This window comes from Miniopterus schreibersii (assembly GCF_964146895.1).
Source record: "Miniopterus schreibersii genome assembly, chromosome: 13".
NCBI classification, from domain to species: Eukaryota; Metazoa; Chordata; class Mammalia; order Chiroptera; family Miniopteridae; genus Miniopterus; species Miniopterus schreibersii.
In genome coordinates this window covers 61,082,317-61,107,980 of record NC_138113.1, presented here as the reverse complement: position 1 = coordinate 61,107,980, position 25,664 = coordinate 61,082,317, and the positions used below count along the sequence as shown (strand labels likewise).

Below are 25,664 nucleotides of genomic sequence, written 5' to 3'. Positions count from 1 at the left end.
CCGCCCTGGCTGTGGCGGGAGGACGCCTTTGCCGAAGGGATGACAGGAGCCAGGCAGAGCAATGCTTTATTTGGGATGGATGTTTCTTTGGCTTGTCGCAGGCGGGAGAGCTAAAGGATTTAACGTCTCAGGTAGGGTTTTCGCTTTTCATGTCAACACTGAGCTTGCGGCCACAGTTTAAAGTGACAGATAATTTGACAGCTCAGTAGCTGACGTATGACTGGCGATGGGTGCGGGGAGAGGCGACGGGCGGGGGGCGGGCAGCCCCCAGCTGGTTCCAAGCCTGGGGACCGCCCCCCAGGGGGAGCCCAGGGGCGGGGGGGCGGGCGCCTGCCCCGCGGCCTCTGCCACAGCCGGCGCTGGGGCCCTGGGACCACGCTAGGAGGGGCACTTCCTTTTTCCTACAAAACGGGGCCCGTGCAGTGCAAATGCATGCAGCCCCTCTTTGTAAGTATAAGTCAGGGTTTCACCTTCTAATGCATTTCTGTGTTGCTTTGTTTATTGTGGTTTTCAGGTTGCTCCACCAAAAAATTTCTTTGGATGTATTCTGCAAAGAGTGAGGAGCAGTTTGTGTTATTTTGTGACTTACCAGAGCCACAGAGATCCCATTTCTACCACAGAAATCCACTCTCACCAACCCAAGGCCCTGAACGCCTGCCCTGCAGTGGTAGTAAGGACCTATCTGATGTCCAGTGGTACCTACAACCTCAAAATGGAGGTGCATTAAGGGAAATTACTAAAAACGATTCTCACATCACCCTGGACAACATTACTCTGCATTTTTTGACCATGGAGATGAACACTGCTGGGTCATATATTTGTACACCCAGGATTAGGTATGTCCCAAATGCAATTCTTATCTGAAAACATTCCCAAATCCTATATTACCCGTATACAATATCTATGTTCACAGGACCTTGTTGACTATCCTAGGAGCCCCAAGGAAGAGGCCTGTTGTGTTAAGATGGTCTTAGAAGTTAAGCCCAAGACAAACGTCTCCTGCATGAGCTCAGTACCACATAAGCAATACCTTCTTCTTGGTAGCACTGCCTCTATTTACTGCCCCAGTCTCGGCTGCCAAAGAGACCCACAGAGTCCAAAGGTGACCTGGTACCAGGTAAGAGTGACTTTTCCAAAACTCATGCAAGAGTATGGTTTTAAATGGTAACATCTCTGTCAGGATATAGAAACGTGGGTTTCAGGGTCCACGGTCTAGAGCTTTCCAAAGGCTGGCCTGGTGCCTACAAAGAAGACCCCACATTCTAAAATGGTCTTTGCCCCAGGTAGCCACAGAGACAGATATTCCAATTATTAGATGGTGCCAGGGAAACTGCTAAAAGTCAAGTATATCTGTGTGAAGTAAGACGTAAACTTACAACATCTGCTAATGCAGACGGCCACAGTCCATTTGCCTCCTTTGGAAAACAATGAGCATTGCTAAGGGGAGGGAGCACCCCGCAAGCGAGAAGAAGGGTCTCCCAAAGACTCCAGAGTAGAACACTCTCCTAGGCGGAGACCAAGGCAAACACTGGGTGGCCCTGAGCGACAGGTGAGACAGTGAGGAGGGAGTGCAAGAACACTAAGAGGAAAGGGAACAGGGAACAGGAAAAGGCAAGTTTCATAAGGACTGAGTTATAAACCACATGTGAGTAAACATAACAGAAACACTTCACGTTTTCATTGTGTTTTAGTTACACCAAGTGCTGGCAGGTATACAGCTGGGTGTGGCCACTGCCAGTGGCTCCTGCGTGATGGAATCAGGGAATAGAATTTAAATTGCCCTCTACACTTGCAATCGTTGTTTAAAGTCTGGGACTTCGCCTCAAAAATCATGTAAAACTTTAAGGTTGACTTTAAAATATGCCTGTTTGTTAATATAAATATCATTTTAAATTGTCACTGACTGAAGTCAAGAAGGCAGCCCGTGTGCCACTGGTTTTGTGTGCTGTGTACTCCAGACGTCGCCGTGGAGACGGGTGCAGTGCCTGGTGCGGGAAGCATTTCCTCACCCAGTTCTCTTGAGACCTGGTGACCATATGTGGACAGGTGTTACTATGGCCTTTGTAGAAATAACTGTTTGGGATGATGCTTAAGGTCTCACATTTGTATTTTAAAGTGACACTGAAAATTGCTGACTTCAAAAATTCCCAATTTCACAAATATTAATTTCATAACCTCTAAAATGAGGTAAGAAGAGTCAATGGTTCTGTTCATTATTTTCAGTTCTCTCTTAAGAACCAAGCTTCCCTTGGTTCAAAAGTATGTGTGAGCTGGTGACCGCTGCCTGGCTCTGTCAAGGTAGGCTGATCCCGGCCCAGTGAAGCAGGCTCGCCCCTGCTTTTCAGATGAAATGCTCATCCCTGAAATGAAAGCTTATTTTCGCTTTCAGGCGAGCCCAAGCCAGAGCAGTTGCCACCTTTCTGCATATATTGCTCCTGTCAGTGAAGCCCTAAGGCTGTCTGACATTTACAAGAGGAAACCTGATTTCACTCCTCTAGGGCCTTGACTGCAAATGTTGGGATGGGTTCACTGGTGACGAGGCATCTGTTCTAAAAATAGGCAAATGGCTGTTGTTCAAACTGCACCTTCCGATGCAGCTTTGAAGAGGCCATGGTTTAGGTTATGTTTCATGCATGGCCCGTGTGTGTGTGCACACGCATACCCACATGTACACACACAGATACTCGCATGCCTGGGACTCACAGACCTCACGGAGCAGTGGCTACTGCCAGTGATGACATTAGGCAGGAAATAGCACCTAATGCCCCTTTCCTTCAAGCAAACCCAGGTGCTCAGGTGGCAGGTGACTCACACCTAAGCCATCTACAGCAGATGACACTGAAGCAGACAGACGGCGAAACCCTGGTGCTCCTGAACCCTGTGAAGCTGCTCCCCAGGGACGACCTGCGGTGTCTAGAATACCCTAAAACAGAGCCACACGCTGGTGTCTCTGAAGTTTCCAAAACACTTTTAATAGACGTGTCAAAAGATGTAGGCTTGGAGTTCTTGATTGAAATATTTAATGATTGAGAAGTTGGAATTGAAGTGAAACATTTATTATTTATTCTACTAATATTTTTCTATGTTTTCTTAATTTCTAAAAACATAATGAAAAAATAACCTTGGCATAAAGAAACTTCAATGAGAGGACATTTTGTGTTCATTGGCCGAGAAAATATTTGACATGGGCAAAATTACAGCAAAGTCAATGAGAAAGACTCTGTGAATTCCCGGCAGTCAGATGAGCTGTGAGTGGCTTTGCCACTGGTGGTTAGGACCACCTCACGCATGTGCCACACCAGCTCGCCACAGTGCTGAAGTGGCTGCCAGCCTTTTCGAGCCCACGCAGACCTGCGCTTCCCCTTCCCGCTTCCTGCGGGCCGCCCCCTGGCTGCTGCTGGCACTTGTTGGCTGCTCTGTGCCTAGTGACAGGGGGAACTGCTGGGAGTGGTGACCAGGCTGGACCAGAGACTAGTGTGATTCCAAGTCGGGAAGAGGTAGGGATCATTCGGATTCGGTTCTTGAAACCTGTTTCCAAGGCCGATACACTGGCCCATTTGGTAGTTCTCATGGTTAAACGTCAGACCTCTCAAAATCGGGGCAACCTCCTCGCTCGGGTTCAAGGCTCCGACCCACGTGCCGTCTCACCAGCACTGAGAACAGAGCGCCGCTGCCTCCTGCTCTGAGCAGTGCCCCACCCCTGACGCCAGTCAGGCTTGTGTGAGCCTGGGGACGGCTTCTGGTGGGGTCGAGTCACTCTAAGTTGGCAGGTAGGCCTTTTTCACAAGAACTGCAATTAGACCAATTCAGTTTTGTGATAATAGGGTGGAATTTATAACCCACGTTTATGACTTTACATTCACTCCGATTAAACTGTAATTTCTCGGTTTTAGCCCATCATTTTACATGTGGAAATGTTGGAGTTCTGACTTTGAAGTGCAGCATGTTCACTGTCACCTCTGTACTTATGGGACTTGTAGACGAGAGGCAGGCATGGCAGGTCCTCGCCGAAGCACTCAGTGAAACTGCGGAGCTGCCTGGCACTGAGCACAGCTCTCAGCTGCTGACCCTGAGCTGCCCTCAGGTCACCTGTGGCCCATCAACCCGCAGCTCGGTGGGGGTGAGGGCAGGGCACTGCTGCTCCGCTAACGAGAGAAGGCGCTCAGTGTTGAATCGCTTGGCCACACGTGCCCATTTTGTTTAAAAAGGAGATCGTGAGAGTATTTTCTGAACGACTTCCTACAGTTAAGATATAGTGCGTCTGCTGTATTCCTCTAAGCCTTTGGTCTAACCATTTTATCCTGGAAGGTAATGAAAGCAAGCGGCTGATAGCAGCCACCTTTTCTTTTCTAAGCGTTCACAAACCCTCTGTGTAGTGATTCATTCAGGACCTTGGCTAGGGATTGACATTTAGCTCCTCAGACTATAATCTCTATAACATACCTTTTCCCATTAAAAGATAAGTATTAGTAGAGAATTTATGTATAAGTAGAAGGCTGTCAGTTGACTGCAAGGGACTGTGCAGCCTCCCTTGGCAGGAAAGTGCAACTGACAACAGAAACAGAAGCATGCAGGCGCGTCCCGGGCACCGGGCGCTGCTCCGCGCGTGGAGGCAGGGGGCCTTGCCTGGTCCTTAGGGTTAGGCTGCAGATGCGGGCGGTAGCTGTGTTACGTGGCATTGTCACCGGGTCTCTGTTGATGGGCTTGAAGTTTACACGTGTAAGTCCTGATCCGGGGACTTATCATTGGGAGTAGAAAGAAGATGGTGGACCCTAGAGATATTTTCAAGGAATAAAATAAAAGATAAAATGCTTCAACTAGAGGGTGTGAAAGAGATGACTATCACATTTTGGGACTTTATGGCTCAAACTAAATTCATAGTATTTACCAAGTTGGAGAAAGTAGCAGCTAATTCAATTAGGAATGAGAAGAGGTGACACGTACAGAGCTGGACACAATGAGTCATTAAACGGACATGGAAACATCAAGTCTACCAGGGAAGACGGGTCTTGAGATATAGATGCTGGCAGTCCTCCGAGACCAGGTACCAAAGCCCAGGCAAGGATGCCCGTGTTGCCCAACCCCAGGGAGCGCCCTTCACACAGAGTAACACAGTGTGCACCGCGTGCCCTGCAGTGGCAGGACTGCCGGTAGCGCAACAGGTTGGTGACATCAGAGTGAAATATCATGACTGCCCCGGGCAGCTGAGCCTTCTTTGTTGTGTTCCTCTCCTTGCTCCGCACATACCTTTAAAAGCCCTTTCAGGCAGCTCAGCTGGTCGGAGCGTCGTCCCACATGCCTAAAGGTTGTGGGTTTGATTCCCAGTCAGGGCACCTGCATAGGTTGTGGGTTCGATCCCTGATGGGGCGAATATAGGAGGCAACCAATCAATGTTTCTCTTTCACATAGATTCCTCTCTCTCTCTCTCTCTCTCTCTCTCCCTCCTCTCTCTCTAAAATCAATTAAAAAAAATCCTCGGCCCTGGCCAGTTTTGCTCAGCGGTTAGTGTCATCAGCCAGCTCACAGAAGGGGTCGTGGATTCGATTCCCAATCAAGGGCATGTACCTTGCACACTCAATCCAGGCCCCGGTCGGGGCACGTGCGGGAAGCAACCAATTGATGTGTCTCTCTCACATCGATGTTTCTCTCCCCCGCCTTCTCTCTCCCCTCTACTCTCTCTAAGAAATCAGTGGAAAAACATCCTCGGGTGAGGGCTAAATAAAATAAATAAATAAAATAAAAGTCCTTTTAGGGTCCTCAGCTTTCATACCTCAGTTCTCTTGGGCTCACTGACACTGCGTGCAGGTTCACACTGAGATGCTCCTCCTTCGGTATTTGTTTTTACATCTGAACAAAACAAAGAATTCCCTGTACAGCCCCATTAGCCCCTCTGTTTCCTACTTGAATCATTTGTGATTGGATTATTACAATTATTAATTATTCTTAACACAAATTGCTTATTTCTTTTCTTTGATGTTTCCTTTTTGTTCCATCTCATAGTCTTACTGGCACATATTGAGCCATATTGACATTTTTATGAAAACACCAGGTCCACTTTGCTCTCACCCGTCTTCCTTGTGGCTTGGCCAAGGTCTTAGTTATAACTCCGCACCTTCTCCCTATCACCTCCTCATGGGATGTCCACACCTCCACTCTAATTTCTGTTCTTTGTATGTTATTACAGTGTTCTGCAGAATTCTGTCTCGGAATTTTATCCCATGTTCTAACCTTCCTTTTAAAGGAGATCAGCTGATAGATTGTTTAACCTTGTCTGTCCCACCACTTGGCCTTGACTTACTTCCCTCTTGTAGCTGCCTCTCCAGCCAGTTCTTCCCCCGCCTTGGGCTGCTGGCCAACCTACTGGACATTCCTTCTTGAGCCACAGGAACCACACCAGAGACTTGGAGTGGTGGATCCCTTACCCTACAAGTCAGCAAGCAAAGTGCAAGGGAAATTCTTCAATCAGAACCTGAAACTCAAATCAGACTACTTTAGATACATTTTCAGTCCTCTCACTGACTAGCTCTGTGTTACAGACCAAAACGCAAAGTCCGGAAGCTCAGATTTCTCATCTGTAAAATGGAAAACAGGATCTATGCAAACCTAGCCAGAGAAGCCTTTGGATGGTCATATGAAATGATATATGAGAAAGAACATTGTAATCTATATGGCTAACAGGCTCTTATCATTATTTCTTTGTTGCTGTTGTTTCTCTCTTTTCTTTTACCTGCAGTGGTGAGAGATGCTCCTTGTACCCTTAGCTGGAAGTTAGAAAGCCGTGGACCACGAGATGGCTCAGGGCTACACGACTATCGGCACAGTGACAATCATTCAGCATCACTTAATGAGCTCTTATTCTGTCCCAGCTCCTAGTGATACAATAGTGATTATGATAGAGTTTGCTTACATTTATAAGACCTTTCACACTGAGTTGCTATTTTTAAAAAAATGTATACTAATGTGTTCGTATCACTCATCACTGACAAAGAGCACCCTACTGCTGGCCACCTGCCACAGACTGGAGCCCAATATCCAACATCAGCCCCTTCCCCTTGGCCTGACTTCCCATATACATGCTTTGCTCCAAATGTCCTTAAAATGATACTTCCCTTTAGTTGACTGAATCCTCCATAATCTCCAAAGCTCTGGTTGGCCCGGAGGGGCCCTCCTGCTCCCTATAAGTGAGTCAGAGCCCTGGAGTGCATAAACTCTGGCTTACTACTCAGGGCCTGCATTCTGAGACTGAGTCTCCCTGAGAGAAAGGGCCCGTGTTTATTCCACCCGGTGTGTCCAGGACCAGGTATATGTCTTGGCAAAAAGACTGCTCTCCACAACTCCAGAAAAGGAGACACCTAAACACCAAACACATCACATAATTACTATACAAGGGTACACACGATGATGGAGGTCTGAGCTCACTGCTCGGGGAGCATGTAGTGACGCCTGACAACTTATCTCCAGGAGAGTTACTCTTGATTGGGGGTTGAAGCTTGAGCAGCAGCCTCCCACTGGGGAGAGGTGGCGGGAGGCATGCAAGTGCATGGGCTGAGAAAGAACATGGTTATTTAGGAAATGGCAAGTGGTAGAGGGGCACTAGCAGGAAATGAGTCTGGGAAGGAATGGCAAGATCACACTGTAAAGAATTTTAGACTTTATCCTAAGGGCAAAAGAGCGTTGCTGATAGATTCCAAGAGAGGGAGAGAAATGTTCATAATCTGTTTCAGTCCTCATACGACTTTGGGTCCACTATGAGTTAAATAACTGTTTTCCAATCATCAGTCATTATTTGTCATATTTATGTACTTAATATTTTTAGTTTAAATTTTATTATTTTATTAAAGTTAAATTTATTTAAAGAGGAAGCTTTATATTGGCCCCATATACAGAAAATCTGCATCAATTTTCAGACATATAAACATTTTTTTGTGGTGTTTGTCTTTTCTTGTTTTTCAAAAATATGTCTATTGATTTCAGAGAGAGGAAGGGAGAGGGAGAGAGAGAGAGAAACATCAAAGAGAGAGTCATTCATCTGCTGCCTCCTGCACGCCCCTTACTGGGGACCATCGAGCCCACAACCCAGGCATGTGCCCTGACCTGGAATTGAACCTCCACCTCCTGGATCATAGGGCGATGCTCAACCACTGAGCCAGGCCAGCTGGGCAACACATATGTTTTTTTTAAATCATTTCGGTATTAGCTACTTAGAACATGATGAGTTTTCTAGAATATTTTCAGGGCCCTGAGCCATGCTTTGGAAAATAATAAGTTAAATACATCTTAGTGAGAGAGAAACAAGCTGGTGGCGTAGGTACCAGCTGCACCCGCCGCCTCCCGCAACCACATCAAAATTACAACTAAAATACAGAACCACCATTATCAGAACCTCCTAAAATCCAGCTGAACAGAAGCCCTGCAACCAGGGAGCTGAAGAAGACCGAGAGCGGGAGGAGGGGCAGAGACGCGGGCTGACTGGGGCTGAATTGCGGAGACGTGGCCGCGGGCCCTCACCCGGTGCCGCAGAGTAAACCCGGGAGGGAATCTCAGCGGAGGAGGTTTCCCGGAGGAGCGAGGGGTCCCAGCCCCACAGCAGGGCTCCAGGACCGGGAAGAGACAGCCCCACAACTCCGGGCTGTGAAACCAGCAGGACTGAGGGTCTCGGAGGCCGCGGGAGCCCCAGCAGCTCCTGTAAAGGGCCCGGCACGGACTCCCTCGGACGCTCCCTCTGAGCCCAGCGCCGGGAGCAGCCGGAAAGGACCCGGGACACTCGGGAGGAACTAACCTGCCTGAGATCCGGGCGAGAGGCGGAGGGCGGCTTCCTCCCAGGCAGAAGGGCTGGCGGAGGCCATGGCTCCTGTGGGGAGTCCTCCCCGCACACAGCCAGCAGGCAGGCGCCATATTTGAGTCGCCAGCACCTGACTCACACCTTTGGCCCCGCCCCGTGGTTCCCGGAGGCCCCGCCCCTCCCCACCTGCTGCTCATCTGGGCCATTTCCAGGGGCTTTTCTGTGCAAGTGGCCTCTTGAGCCCCATGCTTAGGACTTTCCTAAAATCTCTCAAACAAGTAGCAGCGGGCCCCATACGGCTTGATAAGCGGCCCCAGGCCTGGCACTAGCGGCAGCTGCACTGGCTCATAGCTTGGCCTCTCCTGGACACCTCCAAGCCCAGCACAAGTAGCAGCCAACTACGGTTTGCTGTGTAGCTCATGCTGGGTGGCCCTGGGCAAGGCACAGGCAGAGGCTGACTTTGCACCTCCCGGGAGGCCCCAGGGACAGTGCACCTGGTGGTCAGACTCGACCACGCTGGATTACAGCCCTACCACATCCATGAGTGACACACTCAAGGGGCTCACTTGGTGAACACCAAAGCTCCACTGAAGTAAATCCTGCTCCATAGGGGTGTCTCCAGCACAGAAGCTCTTTGGCTGTAGTTGCAGCTGGTCCTCACAGCCGATTGGTCTGGGGGTCAGTTCCTCCCAGTGATGCCAACAGCAACCAAGGCTCAACTACAACAGGACAGTGCACACAGCCCACACAGGGGAGCACCTAGAAGGCCCAGCTCAGGTGACTGGGGAGGCTGAGCCACTGGACCCTACAGGACACCTACTACACAAAGCCACTCTACCAATTCCAGGAGACGTAGCAGCTCTACCTAATACATAGAAACAAACACCTGGAAGCAGCCAAAATGTGGAGGCAAAGAGACATGTCACAAAAGAAAGAACAGAAGAAATCTCTAGAAGAGGAACTAAATGAAATAGATCCAAGCAAACTAACAGATACAGAGTTCAGAATAACGGTTATAAGGATGCTCAAGGATATTAGTGAGACTATTACAGAAAGTAGTGAGATCATCAATGACATAATAAAGTACAAATTTGAAATGAAGGCTACACGAACTGAAATGAAGAATAATTCATAGGGAATCAACAATAGAGTAGAGGACGCTGAGAATCAAATCAGCAATTTGGAGCATGAGGAAACAAAAAACACCCAACCAGAAGAGCAAAAAGAAAAAAGAATCCAGAAATATGAAGATAGTATAAGGAGCCTCTGGGACAACTTCAAGAGGCCCAACATTCATATTATTGTGGTACCAGAAGGAGAAGAAAGAGACCAAGAAATTGAAAACCTATTTGAAAAAATAATTACAGAAAACTTCCCCTACCTGGGGAAGAAATAGACTTACAAGTCCAGGAAGCACAGAGGGTCTCAAACAAGAGGAACCCAAAGAGGCCCATAGCAACACACATCATAATTAAAATGCCAAAGGTTAAAGACAAAGAGAGAATCTTAAAAGCAGCAAGAGAGAAGCAGTTAGTTACCTACAAGGGAGCTCCCATAAGACTGTCAGCTGATTTCTCAACAGAAACTTTGCAGGCCAGAAGGGAGTGGCAAGAAATATTCAAAGTGATGAAAAGCAAAACCTACAACCAAGATTACCCAGCAAAGCTATCATTTGGAGCTGAAGGTCAGATAAAGAGCTTCACGGATAACAAAGAGCTAAAGGAGTTCATCACCACCAGACCAGCACTACAGGAAAAGTTGAAGGATCTTCTTTAAGAAGAAGCTAATGAACAAAAGAATCTGACAAACTAAGTGGATCCAGAGACATTGATGCATGCAACAGACAATCATATTTCGGAGGGAAGAGGGAAGGAGGGTGTAGGGTGGGAGGAGATTGACCAAAGAAGTTATATGCATATGTGCATAACCCATGGACAGGGACAATGACGGGGTGAAGGCCTGAGGAGAGGGTTGGAGTGAGGTGGAGGGGGTCATGGGGGGGGGGGAATGGGACACCATAGTGCTTTCAATAAAGATAAATTAAAAAAAAAAAATACATCTTAGTGGGCTGATCAGGTGTCCTGATCTCCACACACAATGTAATTGTATTTAAAATACATAATGAAAGAATTTTACAAATGCAATTTTTGAACAGAAATTTCTTCATAGCTTCTGGGTGTGATTGTTATGTCCTGATCTCAGACTGACTTTCCCCTTCCCTGGTTCAAAATTGTGAAGTTTTTTGAAAGGTGCAATTAATAGTTATAACAATTCTCTGGTTAAAGAACTTTATTTGATTTCCTTGTCTTTTGGATTAGAATGGAAGACTACTCTCTGAACAAAAGAGCAACCCAATGCTCCTGGATGAAATTTATCACTATCACCAGGGCCTGTATGCTTGTGATTATACTCAGTCGGAAGATGCAAGTTCATGGACAGTTAGAGCTGTTGTTCAAGTGAAGACCATTGGTAAGTGAGATTTTGGTTCCAAGATCCCAGATTTGGACCCCAATCACCCAATTAAAATTATCTTTCTGTAGCTTAGTAATTTCTTCCTTTTTGGAAAACGAAAAAGATAGACATACACTGTAGTCGTGTACACCTTTGAATATTGTTGAACATCAATTTTCCCATCACCTGGATTCCATTCTCCAGGGAAGGCTCATGTTCAAGTTACCACAAGTTGGGTTTTCCATGCATTGATCCCTGGTTTGTTTTTATAATAAATTAAAAGAACAGGGTTAATAACCCACACACTGAAATAACTGACACCTGCACACCAGCTTTAATACTGTTAGCATTTTCCACGGCTTAAAATCTTGCATTTTCTTTGAAGAAACAAAACATCGCAGGCACAGCTTGAGGCCCATGCCGCCATCTCTTCCCTTCCCTCCCTTCCAGATGTAGTTTAGTTTTATGTTTATTTTCTTTCTTTTTATGCTTTTTTTACATTTGTATGTATCCATTCATAAAACAGAATATTGTCTATGTTATAAAACGTGATTTGTGTTATAAGCACCTGCACTATTCTGAGGTATCGTCTGCCAGTTTACACCGTCATCGGTGATGGACAGGTCTCTATTACTCCTAAATAACACTTGGTGTCTTCAGACTGCTTTTTACTGCTGCCACGTGGGTCTCTTTTATTTATATCCATTTACATTTCTTGAATACTAATGAAGTTGAATATTTTGTCATGTTTATTGGCCCTTTGGGTTTATTGTCCCAAGACATCTCTATTTTTTGGCCCAGCCTTTCCCTCGGGCCATTCCTACTAGATCTGCAAGTGTCAGTATGAATCAATGGTAGCACGTAGTTAATCTAAGCATGGCCTGTGTCAAAGCATAACCAAGCCGGTCGTTCATGTTTTGTGTTAAACAGCTGCAGAATGGTTGGTTTATCTCTTGGAAATGCATTAATCAGTTTTACCTCCTTTTTGTTGTGAGATACAGTCCACATGGGCACCCTGAAGCCAGGCCCAACACCCTGCCTACATGAGCCCTGCGCTCTTCAAGGCTTCAGGTCTCAGCGATTTAAGTTTCTATTAGGTTGTCCCTCGGACGAGAAGATGGGGTGCAAATAACCCACTCACACCGCTTGCCCCTCTGGTGATGTGTGATTGCTCTTTTACTCACGTGTGACCACGCAGCCCATCAAATTCCCAGGGGCAGGATCTGCGTTCCTGTTTCCCCAGAGACTCCTTGCAACATCTGTTGCGCTCTTTCAATCAAGCCTGTCTGTCATCGTTACTGTCTTCCTCAGGTGCTCATTCCGTCTTTTATTTGTTCATTCTCACACAGATATGTGTTGAAAATCTGGTATGTGTCAGGCACAGGGCTTGGCGCTAAGGATGTAAGAATGGGTTCATTCTGTGGGGCAGACAGGGAAGGAGCAGGTTGCCGCAAGACCATGTGGCGAGTGGAGAAAACGTGGGGCGCATGGAGGGCCCCCCACACCCGAACCTGGGCATACAGAGTCCAAAGGGAGAACTGAGGGGAGAACAAATCAGTCCAATGGAGGTGGGAAAGAGGCTGTTCCAGAGGGAGCAGCAGAGCTAGTGCCGGGAGGCGAGAGGACGGTGAGGTCCAGGGAGGGCAAGGTCAGTAAGGGCGAGTGTCTGGAAATAAGGCAGACGCCACACTGCTCAGGAAGGACGGACGTTATCCGAGGAACAGTAGGGAGCCTCGGAGGGTCCTAAGCAGAAGAGTGTCATGAATAGATTTGTATTTGAGAAAGGTTACTGTCTGCTGTGTGGAAAGTGGACTTGGGGGCGAGAATGGAGACGGGAAAAAGAGTTGGGAGGCTGCCGGGGTCGGGCAGGCAGCGCAGACGGCCGCCCTGACTGGGAACGCGGCGGGGTCGGGGAGAAGAGCGTGGGCCCAAGAAATAGTCAGGAGTACGTCCGAAAGGGTTTGGAAGTTGGCAGTGAAGACGAGGGCAAGGGCTGGGCCCAAGTGAGAGCGAGGCTGCAGCTGGGCCGCTCGGTGGGCTTTTGTCACTTGCTGCTGGAGGACAGGATGGGCCAGCCGGGCCGGGGCAGCCGACGGCCCGTGGGAGGCGCGGGGGGAGAGCGCCAGGCTCGTCTGTCCCTCCGAGATGTCTCTGGTTGCTCTTTGAATAGAATTAGCAGAGGTGGTGAGAAATGGCTTTTGGATACATAAATAGAGCATGATGGCGGATTTTATCGGGAAGATAAGAGAAAGAGAGACATCAAGAATGTTTTCGTTTTCTGGCCGGGATAAGTTGGTCAATGGTGGCACCATTTAATGAGACAGAAAAGGCCGGAAAGGACAAGGTCTGAGGAAGACATAGAGCTCAGACTCGGCAAAGGGGGTTGCAGTTGCTCCGACAGAAATAGCACAACACTCACAACTGTAAAGCTACTTTTGCCCCACCGTGTATCACGCCTGAAGTCATTCAAATCGTGACGACAAGTAGGTATTTGGATAAACAGCTCTGGAGAAGTTGGGGCTGGAGATGTGAGTGTGATGGTGGCCAACATAGTATGTAAAGCAAAAGTCCTAAACGAGGTTGCCTGGGGAGTGCGTACAGAAAGAGGAGAGAACATTCCCGCACTTGGAGAGGGGTCGAGGAGAAGCCCCCAAGGAGATGGAGCAGGGGTGTGGGGATGAAGGAGCACTCTCCCAGGGCGCAGTGACGAAAGCCTCTGAAGGACTGGGCCATGCACGGCCTCCAAGGGCGAGGCCCGAGCTGGTCGCTGGGTTGGGAAGGCAGAGCTCCCTGCTCACTCAGTGGGCGTCCAGGAAGGACAGGAGGAGGCGGCAGAGGGAGCGAACGTGATGATGTAGGAGAGGGACCGTTCCAAGGACCAAGAACGGACCAAGGACCCTGTTCTCCCTCCCGTAGCGAACATGCCTAGAGTGAGCCGCACTGCCCAGGGAGAGGAGAGCAGGAGGCCCCAGGGGGAGAACGGGGAAGAGAAGTGAGAGCCGCAGGGGGCACAGAGAAGGGAGCAGAGAGGCGAGCAGGGAGGAACAGGAGCCCCAGCCCAGGAGGAGAGGCCCCGAGGGCGCGCCAGGGCCGGAGGAGTGCGCGGTGGAGCGCTCAGCTGTGCGCAGCGGGCTTCAGTGCCAGGAGGCTGCTGGTGGCTTTACCCAGAGCAGCTCCAGTGCAGGGGGCAAAGCCAGGCTCCAGGGGCGGGGAAGGGGGAGGCGATAAGCACCAGCACTGGGCACCTTCTAGGGGAAGTTTCACAATGGAGGCATGTTTGAAAGTTGGCAGGAAGTTGAGAAAAAAATGATTATTGAAAGGCTGGACTTTATTTTGAAACAAACCATGAATGTAAGGCCTGGTTGACTTGTGCCTTTTCTCAGGGGGCTCTCCTTCATGTTGGGTCACTCAGCCATGCGGCACCAACAAGCAGGCTTGCAGAAGTGGGGGGGGGGCTCGGGTCTGTGATGGGTGCGCAGGGCTGGCATGGAAGGAAATGCACCCGGGCAGATACGGATTTATCCAAAACTAGTGTTTTGCTGGCACCTGCAGCCTGATGGCACAGTCATTTTTGGAAGCTTGTTTTTCACATGGAAACCTGAGTTTCTAGCCTATGGAATATAAATAAAAGCTGCAGAGACAGCTCCAAAATATTTAGGTCTAAGTGTGACCATGCACACACACGTCCAGCAAGCAGGCAGTCGGATTCCCCAACGCAAATAATGCTTTTTATTCTCATCTGTCAGTGAAAGACACTACTCTCAAGCCGGATATTCTGGAGCCTGTCAAGGACATCCTGGAAGTAGAACTTGGTAAGGAGGCAGAACCACCACTCTTGAATGACATTGTGATTCCGAGAGCTGGCCCAACAGTGATGTGATGTAAGGAAAAGAGAATCGAATTCCAGCCAGACAGAACTGGGTGTGGATCTTGACTCAGCCGCCATGTAGTGCTGTGACCTTACACAGTCACTTAATCTTTCTAAGTCTCAGTTTTTAAATCTGTAAAAAGGCAGAATTCAACTGACCTCACAAGGTTACATTGAGAAATATAAGATAGTTCATATTAGGTGGTTGCTGCATTTGACATGACCAATGGATTTTACATTCTTTCTTACTCACAGCAGGAGCAGGTGGTTATATATATTATATATACTAGGTCCATGGGCTTGGTTAAGTCTATAAATTTAACCAGTTTACCAACTTGAATAGAATTAACCTTAAAAAATATGGTAGTTAGTCTGGTCTTTAAGATAATTCTAGGAGAATGCTACTAGCCCTGCTCAATTAATGTATTCTCCAAAGTGGTGTCTTCTTTTAGGTAGAAAGGCAAAGCGACTTTCATTGTGTCAACTTCAATGACACTTACACCTCACCAAACAGCCAAAGCAGAGCTGCATTGTTTAAAACCAAGTACTGGCTGCTCCAATAAAATAAGTGTTCTTGAAAGTAGATACTGTATTATGGTAAAAGACCGCTAGGTGGTGATGTCAGTATGGTTACAGGACTAGCAATGTGAGCAAGGACACAAGAATGAAAGGAGAGAAGGAAGAAAAAAATGCTTTAATTAAAAAAATAACAAAGCTACATATGGTGTCAGTGAATTTTTAAGTATTACTAGGGAGGAACAGTATTAAGGTGCATAGATGAGTTTTCAGACGGAGTCCCTCATCGTTTCATGGTTAAAACACTACGCCTGAGGCAGAGCGTATCTGGAAAGTGGGGAGATGGGGTGTGATAAAATGCATGCACATCCATAGTGCATTGTCCAGAGCAGCTGAATATCTGAATAATTTCTTCTTTAAACTACATACTACAGTAAGCTCATGATTTTTTACACAATATGCAAATATTGGTTAGGAAAATGTTCTTTATTAACACACCTTATACTTCAACAACAGTATTGGAAGACCAAGCTGGTTACTAAAACTTCACGTTTTCCTTGTTTATGTCCCCAAACCACGTGGGAACCCTTGTTACACTGACCATACCAATCTTCACTTTAAAAACATGTGGTCATAGGAAATCCTACTTTTTGCAACAGCATGGAGGGACCTGGAGAGTATTATGCTGAGTGAAATAAGCCAGTCAGAGAGAGACAGGTACCATATGATCTCACTCACATGTGGAATCTAATGAACAAAATAAACTGATGAACAAAATAGATCCAGAGGCCCGGATACTGGAACAGACTGACAGAGGTCAGAGGGGAGGGTATGTGGGGGGGACAGGATGAAAGAAGGTGAAGGGAGTCGCCAAAGAGCAGGTATGCATAGCCCGTGGTGAAGGCAGGGGAGGGGGCAAAGTGGGAGGGCAGGGGGAATGGGGAACATCTGTAACAGCATCAACAATATAGATAAGATAGAGGGATAGATAGATGATAGATAGATAGATGATAGATAGATAGATGGATGGATAGATAGATGATAGATAGATGATAGATAGATAGATGATATAGATAGATAGATAGATAGATAGATAGATAGGTAGATAGATAGATAGATAGATAGATGGTAGATAGATGATAGATAGATAGATATAGATATAGATAGATAGATAGATAGATAGATAGATAGATGATAGATAGATAGATGATAGATAGATAGATGGATGGATAGATAGATAGATGATAGATAGATGATAGATAGATAGATGATAGATAGATAGATGATAGATAGATAGATAGATAGATAGATAGATAGATAGATAGATAGATAGATAGATGGTAGATAGATGATAGATAGATAGATATAGATATAGATAGATAGATAGATAGATAGATAGATAGATAGATGATAGATAGATAGATGGATGGATAGATAGATAGATGATAGATAGATGATAGATAGATAGATGATAGATAGATAGATAGATAGATAGATAGATAGATAGATAGATAGATGATAGATAGATGATAGATAGATAGATAGATATAGATATAGATAGATAGATAGATAGATGATAGATAGATAGATAGATAGATAGATAGATAGATGATAGATAGATGATAGATAGATAGATAGATGATAGATAGATAGATGATAGATAGATAGATAGATAGATAGATAGATAGATAGATAGATAGATAGATGATGGATAGATAGATAGATAGATAGATAGATGATGGATAGATGATGGATAGATAGATAGATAGATAGATAGATAGATAGATAGATAGATAGATAGATAGACAGATGATAGATAGATAGATAGATAGATAGATAGATAGATAGATAGATAGATGATAGATAGATGATAGATAGATGATAGATAGATGATGGATAGATGGATAGATAGATAGATAGATAGATAGATAGATAGATAGATAGATAGATAGATAGATAGATAGATAGATAGATAGATGATAGATGATGATAGATAGATGATAGATAGATAGATAGATAGATAGATAGATAGATAGATAGATGATAGATAGATAGATAGATAGATAGATAGATAGATAGATAGATAGATAGATAGATGATAGATAGATAGATAGATAGATAGATGATAGATAGATGATAGATAGATAGATAGATAGATAGATAGATAGATAGATAGATGATAGATAGATAGATAGATAGATAGATAGATAGATAGATAGATGATAGATAGATGATAGATGATGATGATGATAGATAGATAGATAGATAGATAGATAGATGATAGATAGATAGATGATAGATGATGATAGATAGATAGATAGATAGATAGATGATAGATAGATAGATAGATAGATAGATAGATAGATAGATAGATGATAGATAGATAGATGATAGATAGATGATAGATAGATAGATAGATAGATAGATAGATAGATAGATAGATAGATGATAGATAGATAGATAGATAGATAGATAGATAGATGATAGATAGATGATAGATGATGATGATGATAGATAGATAGATAGATAGATAGATAGATAGATGATAGATAGATAGATGATAGATGATGATAGATAGATAGATAGATAGATAGATAGATAGATAGATAGATAGATAGATAGATGATAGATGATAGGTAGATGCTAGATAGATAGATAAATTTATTTAAAATAAATAAACAAGGAATTTGGCTCTGATAAAGCCATTTTGCAAAATATCTGGTATTTTATTACACATTTATAATACAAACCTTAGAATTGATATAAACATTCTTTCACACACAAAAAAACAACAACAAAAACCATATAGTGACATGTCTGAGATCTAAGTGTTGCCGGTCAGAGACTAACAGCCTGGTCTCACTTGTTTCTGGATGAGGGACAGGCAGACACTTGGTTCTTTCCCGCACACCTGTTCCACCGCCACCCTGTGGCACCAGGCGGCGTCCTCAGGCGGGCTCTCCCTGCTGCGCCCGACCAGGTGTTCTCACGGCGTCCTCCTGTTTCTGCCGCCCCTTCGTTTTCAGGAAAGCCCTTGACTCTTAACTGCACTGCGCGATTTGGCTTCGAAAGGGACTTTAAGCCAGTGATCAGATGGTACAGCAAAGATTCCAGCCAGGAGCTGGAAATCCCAACGAAAGAGAGAAGGTAAGAAGGATATCAGAGAGCTATATTCTTTGCAGCCCACAGCAAATGCTTTCACCTTTGGAAACCTCTAAAATGCACACACAGAGGGGAACACACGCATGCACACACGCACGCACACACGCACGCACGCAGTTGATGGTGCAGCTGCGAGCACCAGCCAGTGGTGAAAATAAAAGTACAAAAGTGCATGTTAATTTTAACGTGGGAGTCAAATGCAGTTTCTGACGGGGCCACGTAATGAAGTATTGTAGTTGCTTTAAAGCTCAGTTTTAGCAACAGTTTGCCGTGGCTGCTTTAAACGTCAGGTTCACGGGGAGACAGACCCACCACCAGGCTGCTTGAGCAGAAGCCGCCGGTCCGACGAAGGGGAGGAAAGCTGCCCCCTACCCGACTCCCCTTTCCCCAGTGCCTGCCGTTTAGAGGGTCCAAGACTCTGGATTCGTAACAGCCAGAAAGTATGAAACGAGGAAACGGTACGAGAATAAGGGGTCTGACCAGACATCATGTGAAGTGAGGTATAGTTGAAGCAATGCCACCTGGGGAAGGAGACTCAGGCCCAGTATCTCTCTGAAGTGCTTGGAAGCTGTTATGTTTTATAAAAAACTAGACTTAGTTTGTTGATCTCAAGAGCACAGAACCCAGATTAGTGGCCAGAATTCACTGGGAAGGCAATTTGGCTCAATAAAGTGGAAAACTCTAGCCATTCAGGTCGATCCAACTCCTCGCAGAGCTGGACATGGGCCCCTGGAGGGTTAAGGGCTTGGACCAATCGATCAGGCACGTCGATGAGGGATATAGTTCCTCGGCTTTCTAAGATCTATTCCAAAGTCAGGGTCTATGGATCAAGCACCCTTCTGATTTTTAAAACATTTCAATAAACAAATATAATATCATCTTGAAAGTATGTAACAGTATAAAAAATAAAGGACAGATTTTGGGAACAGTAATAAAATTTAGCAAGAACTTCTAAAACAAGGAAAGTCATTGGGTCCCCTACTAAGCTCTGATATTGCATCAAAGTTCAAAGTTGCCCAGTCTGACAGAGTATGTTCTGACTTCACCTGCCCTTGGGTTTGGATCTGTTTCCCACCCGCCGGCAATGTGAGCCCTGTGAGCCTCCACCCCCCCATCTGCAACCCACCCCCAAGGCCCCTGTAAGGAACGGGTACGCGAGAGGGGACAGGCTTGGCGCATCAGGCAGGTGGGGAGCGGTCTGTGAGAAAGGCTTGGCTCTGTAGTCTTCAAGCAACACGGCCTACCACGTCATTCACCAAACGACGTTCCTCCAGGTGAGGACAGGCTAGAGATCGGCAGCTTTAGAGAATCCAAATTGTGAATGAACGCCAAGACTCCACTCCCTGGAGGGAGCAGGACGGCACAGGCGGGGAATCAGGTTCCCACGTCGGGGCGGTGTGAACGCAGACCCCCTTCTTGTGCCTGGTCTTCGGCGCCGGCCAAGGGAGACCAATCATGCCAGTGCCTCGGGTGCCTGTGAGGTGCGAGATGGCGGGGACTCGATACCCCCACTTTGTGCTCAGAAGAAGGCCTGGTAGGTAGAAGCCCTGTGTAGAAGCTAGTCGCTCTTAATGTTATTCTTAAATTATTGATAGAGTCTGTTCTCAGGGGAAACGCTAGACTGAGCAAGGTCAGTTGAGGCCTACAAGGAAATTAGAGCTTAGTGTATGTAAATGTCGTGAACGATGCGTAGCAGATTCAGCAATTTAAAAACGAGCCCTCCCTGACCATATTGTGTCCTTTTGGCATCTCCTACTGTTGGGCCCCAGGGCTCTTCAGAAAGTCAACTGTGGGCTGTTCATATGGGTTCCAAACACCGCAAGTGGGTGTCATTTACCGACTGAACTGCTGTGATATTTTTCCTCCTTTCCTAGGGTTAAAGCCACCTTGGAGGATGAGGTCTTTGAGAGCGTCATCTGCTTGAAAGAAGTTACTCAGAGTGACCTTCACAATACGTTCATTTGCTTTGCCCAGAACTCCATTGGGAACACCACCCAGTCCGTCCAGCTGAGGGAGAAGAGAGGAGGTAGGCCCGGAACGTCGCGGCAGAACGCACACAGCGCTGTCATCGGGGCGGGGGTTCCTACGTCACAGCGATGGTGGTGCAGCAGTTACTGTTTACTGGGTCAGACAGCGTTCTACGCACTTTGCTGTATTAACTCATTTAATACCTTGACCAAGGTCACACAACTAGGAAGTTTCATGTCATCGATCCAGAGATGGTCTTCTTAACCAATATTTTGCATGCTGGGGCTATGTCAGAAAAGCTTATCATTTATTCATTTACTCATTCATTGGATAAATACCTATGCAAGTTCTAGGCAAAAGGTATTGTGCTAGAACCTAGGTCCCTTTTCCTATTTTCCTTTCCTGGCTTCCGAGCCCAGAAAACTTGATGGTCAGGTATTGGAAGTGAGAGAAAGTAATTTTGCTCAGTATCCAGAAGGATATGTGTACATGGCAGATCATAACCCTGTAAAGCTGGAGCAGATATTCCTAGTAAGAAATTGCTTTTAATTCTTTTGAGAAGAGGCTCAGAGATGAAGTTGATATCATTCATTCATTCAATTAATAAGTGGTTCTAGAACAGGAGATTGTGAATGCCCACAAGACTTAAATAAGACAAAATCTGGGTCTGGTCCCTACAGGACGCTCTGTAAAGGTGTGTCTCATGTGTTAGGTGCCACAGAGGGTGCACGAGTGAGCCACATGTAGCTCCTGGCCTCAGGAAGCTTAGACTTTAGTAGGGACAATAATACATGAAAATAACTCACAGTATACAATGAGAGGGGTGCACATGTATTGTGTGGAAGTTTATGGGGAAAATAAATAAAAATGGCTATGACCAGGTTCCCAGGCCACCCTGATCAGGACCCGCCCATTCCCCTAGGTTCTCTCCAATTCAATGTAAGATAGTCCCCTCAAGGTGTGACTTAAGGCATTTCCATATTCAAGAGAAGTGCTTCCAGTAGCAGTGATCCTGATGGAATAGTGGGGCCCAAAGAGGCTCTGGGGGCCACAGGGTGCGGCCTGCCCCGCAGTGCTACTCTGCGTTTGCTCACGCTCTGCGCCCCCCCAGTGCTGTTCCTGTACATCCTGCTGGGCACCGTCCTGACCCTGGCGGGCACACTGACGGCAGGCGCCCTCCTCTTCACATACTGGATCGAAATCGTGCTGCTCTGCCGAACCTACCAGAACAAGGACGAGACGCTCGGGGGTGAGTGACGCCACTGTGCCTGACTCTGCCTCTCAGAGCCGACGTAGGCAGAGGAGCCCCAGAAATGGACAGTCCCTGAGGGATGAAGTCACGCTCCCCGGGCCTTGAGGCTTCTCCAGGTCTGATGGTGCCCACCTGGGAGGCCTGGAGCAGGCAGAGAAAGTCTCTTTTCATTCCAGTTAGCAGGAATCTTGCCAAAGTTGGACTTGAAAATAATCTCCCTGCTCACCAACTTAAAGCAATATCATAAATGACTGAACACCTCCGTGCCTTAGTTTCCCCTTCTACAGAGTGGAGTTGTGACCACAAATTCGATCACAATGATCGCTGTGAGGGCCCGCTGGGCTAACGCCTTAGGCTTTTAGAACAGCCTCTAGCACACAGTGAACACTCAGCACTGATTCTCCCCAGCACCGAACCACGCCGCTCGGTGCATTGGCCGAGTGAACTGTCACCGCAGTCCTACAGCCAGAGCGGCCTGGGTCACCTGCCCAGATTGAACTGCTAGGCAGTGTTAGGGTTGGGACATGCACCCAGGCAGTTTTGCTTAGAGACCCATAGCTATTACCTCAGCCAGCCTCATTTATAAAATGAGGGGCTGGAAGTTGGTGGAACTGTCCCCAAAAGCGTGAAGTTCCATAAAATGCAAGTAGCCTATTAATGAAGTGCCAGTGTTCCCATGAGGCAGAATCAGGGCGCTCGTTAATGTCTGCTTCTTCAGAACGGACGAGCTGCTTCTGTGTTTCTCTAGCCCTCGAGTCCCCCGAGCTTAGAATGTTTGCAGTGTAAGCAAATGATCCTGTTGCTTGGAAAGAGCACAGCCCTTCTGCTGGACTCTGGGGCTAATCCCTTACCTGGCAGGGAGGCCCCTCCGCGCAACGCTTTCCCCACACCAGCCACTAAGGGGCAGCTGCCAGATCCCCCGGGAATCGTGAGTCAGAGATACACCGGTCCCACCATCCTTGAGACCATTTATTGAAAATCCATACTAGAAATCCTTACGTCAAGAGTGTTTTTGAGACCTATTTAAATGAAAAGTTAGCCTTTTTGAATTAAGCCAATATCTAATCAATGTTTTAATTGTTTCCCTGGACAACTTCATAGTTCTTCTACTAAAATGCTATTTGTCTTAAGATCCTAGAGCTTGTACAGAGAGGCAATCAGCTGGAAACACTGAAATGTGCCCGTTCCCTTTCTACTTCGCACGAACACTTTAGTAAACTCTGATGGGGCAGAACCTATTTTCAGGCACAATAATTCAGTGCCCTCTCTGGCTAACCTAATGTTTTTCAGCAAAACTGTTTCCTGTGATGTTCATGACAAAAGTTTCGAGAGACGTAGAATGTCAGAATTTTGGAGGACCTAACAGGTTTTCTAATACTTCCACTCTCTAATTTTATTACCAAAGAAATGTAATGTTTTCAGATTACAGAAAAATCCTCGTTTGCTGGACTGTCCAGCGGACCTGGAAGGAACTGAAGCAGCTGTGGCATGTTCTGTGTTTAACTGCACAGCACTTGCCTGCTGGCCACCCCGTGCGCGGGGCCTTCCTCCCGGCAGCGAGGAGCCTCATGAGGGGCCTCCGGGGCCCGGCTCCTTGTGCCCCCCTCTCACTCCAGGCCTCCTCTACTCTGGCACTTCCGTCCACTAGGGCCCTTCGTAGGTCCACATGGAACCAGGGTTCGAAACTGTATCAGCAGCGGTGCTATTACCGTTCTGTAGCATTACTTACCAGGCACCACGCTTTTCATGCGCCTTGTCTCGTGCGCCCTGAAAGCAGCCAGCCGGGGCGTTTCGCTGGTCGTTTGGGGGGTTCAAGGGGGGGTGTGCGTGCCCAGCCCTCCCCGGGCCTGCTGGGCTCGGGCAGAGCTGAGCGCCAGGCAGCACACTTCCCAGGGGCAGGCTCTTCTTCGACGTGTGACTAATGAGACAGCAGCACTGGATGCAAAGAAGGCTCCGAGGAGCTGGGGAGCACTGGAGGCTGAACCCCAGAAGGCAGCCCGGCTGCAGCAGTTTCAGCAAGTGCACTCGGCTCCAGCCCCGGGCAGCCAATGGGTGCCACTCCGCTCTTCAGTTTTGGAATGGACTCGCTGCTGTTTTGTTTAATCAATTCAGTAATGCTCCCAAATCTTAATTCTTTCCCACTTGCCATACATTTCAAGCATTTGTAGGTATCCCATGATAGCCAAGAAATCCGTAAACAGCTTTCGTTTTTTATCACCCCCTCCTTCAGATAAAAAGGAATTCGACGCTTTCGTCTCCTATGCGAAGTGGAGCTCTTTTGAGAGTGAGGCCGCTTCGTGTGTGAGTGAGGAAAACTTGGCCCTGAATCTGTTTCCTGAAGTTCTGGAAAACAAGTTTGGATACACCTTGTGCTTGCTTGAAAGAGATGTGGCCCCAGGAGGAGGTAGGTCCTGCATGCCAAGAGAAATTATAGAGCAAAGGGATAGTTAAATGCCCGGGCTCTAAGTGTTCCTGTCACGCTGTCTGTTGGGATATACACCTTCTGGAAGGTTTTGTGAGCTCAGACCATTTGGGGCAACGGCACAGGAAGGCATGTGTTGCTCTGCATGTCCCATCACCTAAAACATCCACCCTCAGAAGGAAAAATAATGCCGGGCCATAGGGAGGTTTCCCCACAAAGATGTCTTTCCTGGCTCCTCAGTAGGAAGCCAACTGTCCTTCCAAACGGCTGGCCCTGCTCCCTGGGACTCTGCCGGCCACAGACCGCAGCCCTGGGCCAAGCAGGCTGCTGGAGCCTGGGCCAGGCCTGGCTTGCAGCCCACGTGCGGACCTCGCCCTGTCCTGCTGACCTCCACCCCAGATACCCGCCGAGGGGCCTGGAACGTTCCATGGCCCTCTGTGACCCCAGCCTACCTCGTTCCAACAAGCTTTGCTCCTAGAGGGACTGATTGTGTGAGGAGAGGAGCACAGGGAAGAACTGTGAGCTGAGAGCCACTAGATTCGAGTGTACCCGAGTAGATTCGAGTATACCCGAGTAGATTCGAGTATATGCGAACTGTGGGTAAAGTGGGCATGGCCATTGTGAGACAGCCCACCAAGCCCTGTTCCTTCTGGAGGCGTGTCCTTGCAAGGAACCCTCTGGGTAGACCTGGGAGAGATGAGGTTATTGTGACTCAAGGTTGAACAATAACAGTGCAATTAATTAATTCTTATTTCCAGCCTACACAGAAGACATTGTGAGCATAATTAAGAAAAGTAGAAGAGGAATATTTATCTTAAGCCCCGGCTACATCAACGGGCCCAGTGTCTTTGAACTGCAGGCAGCGGTGAACCTCGCCTTGGATGACCAAACACTGAAACTCATTTTAATTAAGTTCTGTTCCTTCCAAGAGCCAGAATCCCTACCTCATGTTGTGAGAAAAGCTCTCCGGGTTTTGCCCACAGTCACTTGGAGGGGCTTAAAGTCAGTGCCTCCCAATTCCAGGTTCTGGACTCAGATGCGCTACCACATGCCCGTGAAGAGCTCTGAAGGGCTCGCGTGGAGCCGTCTCAGGGTTTCCTCGAGCACTTTCCCACCCGAGAGACTCAGGAAGGCAGAAGCGCCTGGGAGGGACTCCCAGCCCGGGGAACGGGGGCCTGGCCTGCACCACCGCCCTGCCCCCTCGCAAGGAGAGACGTCGATGGGCCGGGCGCAGCTGGTCTGA

The 25,664-nt window shown here is 47.2% G+C and overlaps 1 protein-coding gene across 1 annotated transcript; it reads left to right on the top strand.

Moving 5' to 3' along the window:
* Positions 1-61: 61 nt before the first annotated feature.
* On the top strand, positions 62-25,664 carry IL18RAP (interleukin 18 receptor accessory protein; the record flags this gene model as incomplete). The annotated part of the gene is made up of 10 exons (XM_081156445.1): positions 62-131; positions 515-836; positions 934-1,117; positions 11,101-11,251; positions 14,980-15,045; positions 18,644-18,764; positions 20,654-20,805; positions 21,859-21,996; positions 24,230-24,403; positions 25,180-25,664. The coding sequence occupies 10 exons, from the start codon at positions 62-64 to the stop codon at positions 25,662-25,664; spliced, it is 1,863 nt and encodes a 620-aa protein (XP_081012571.1).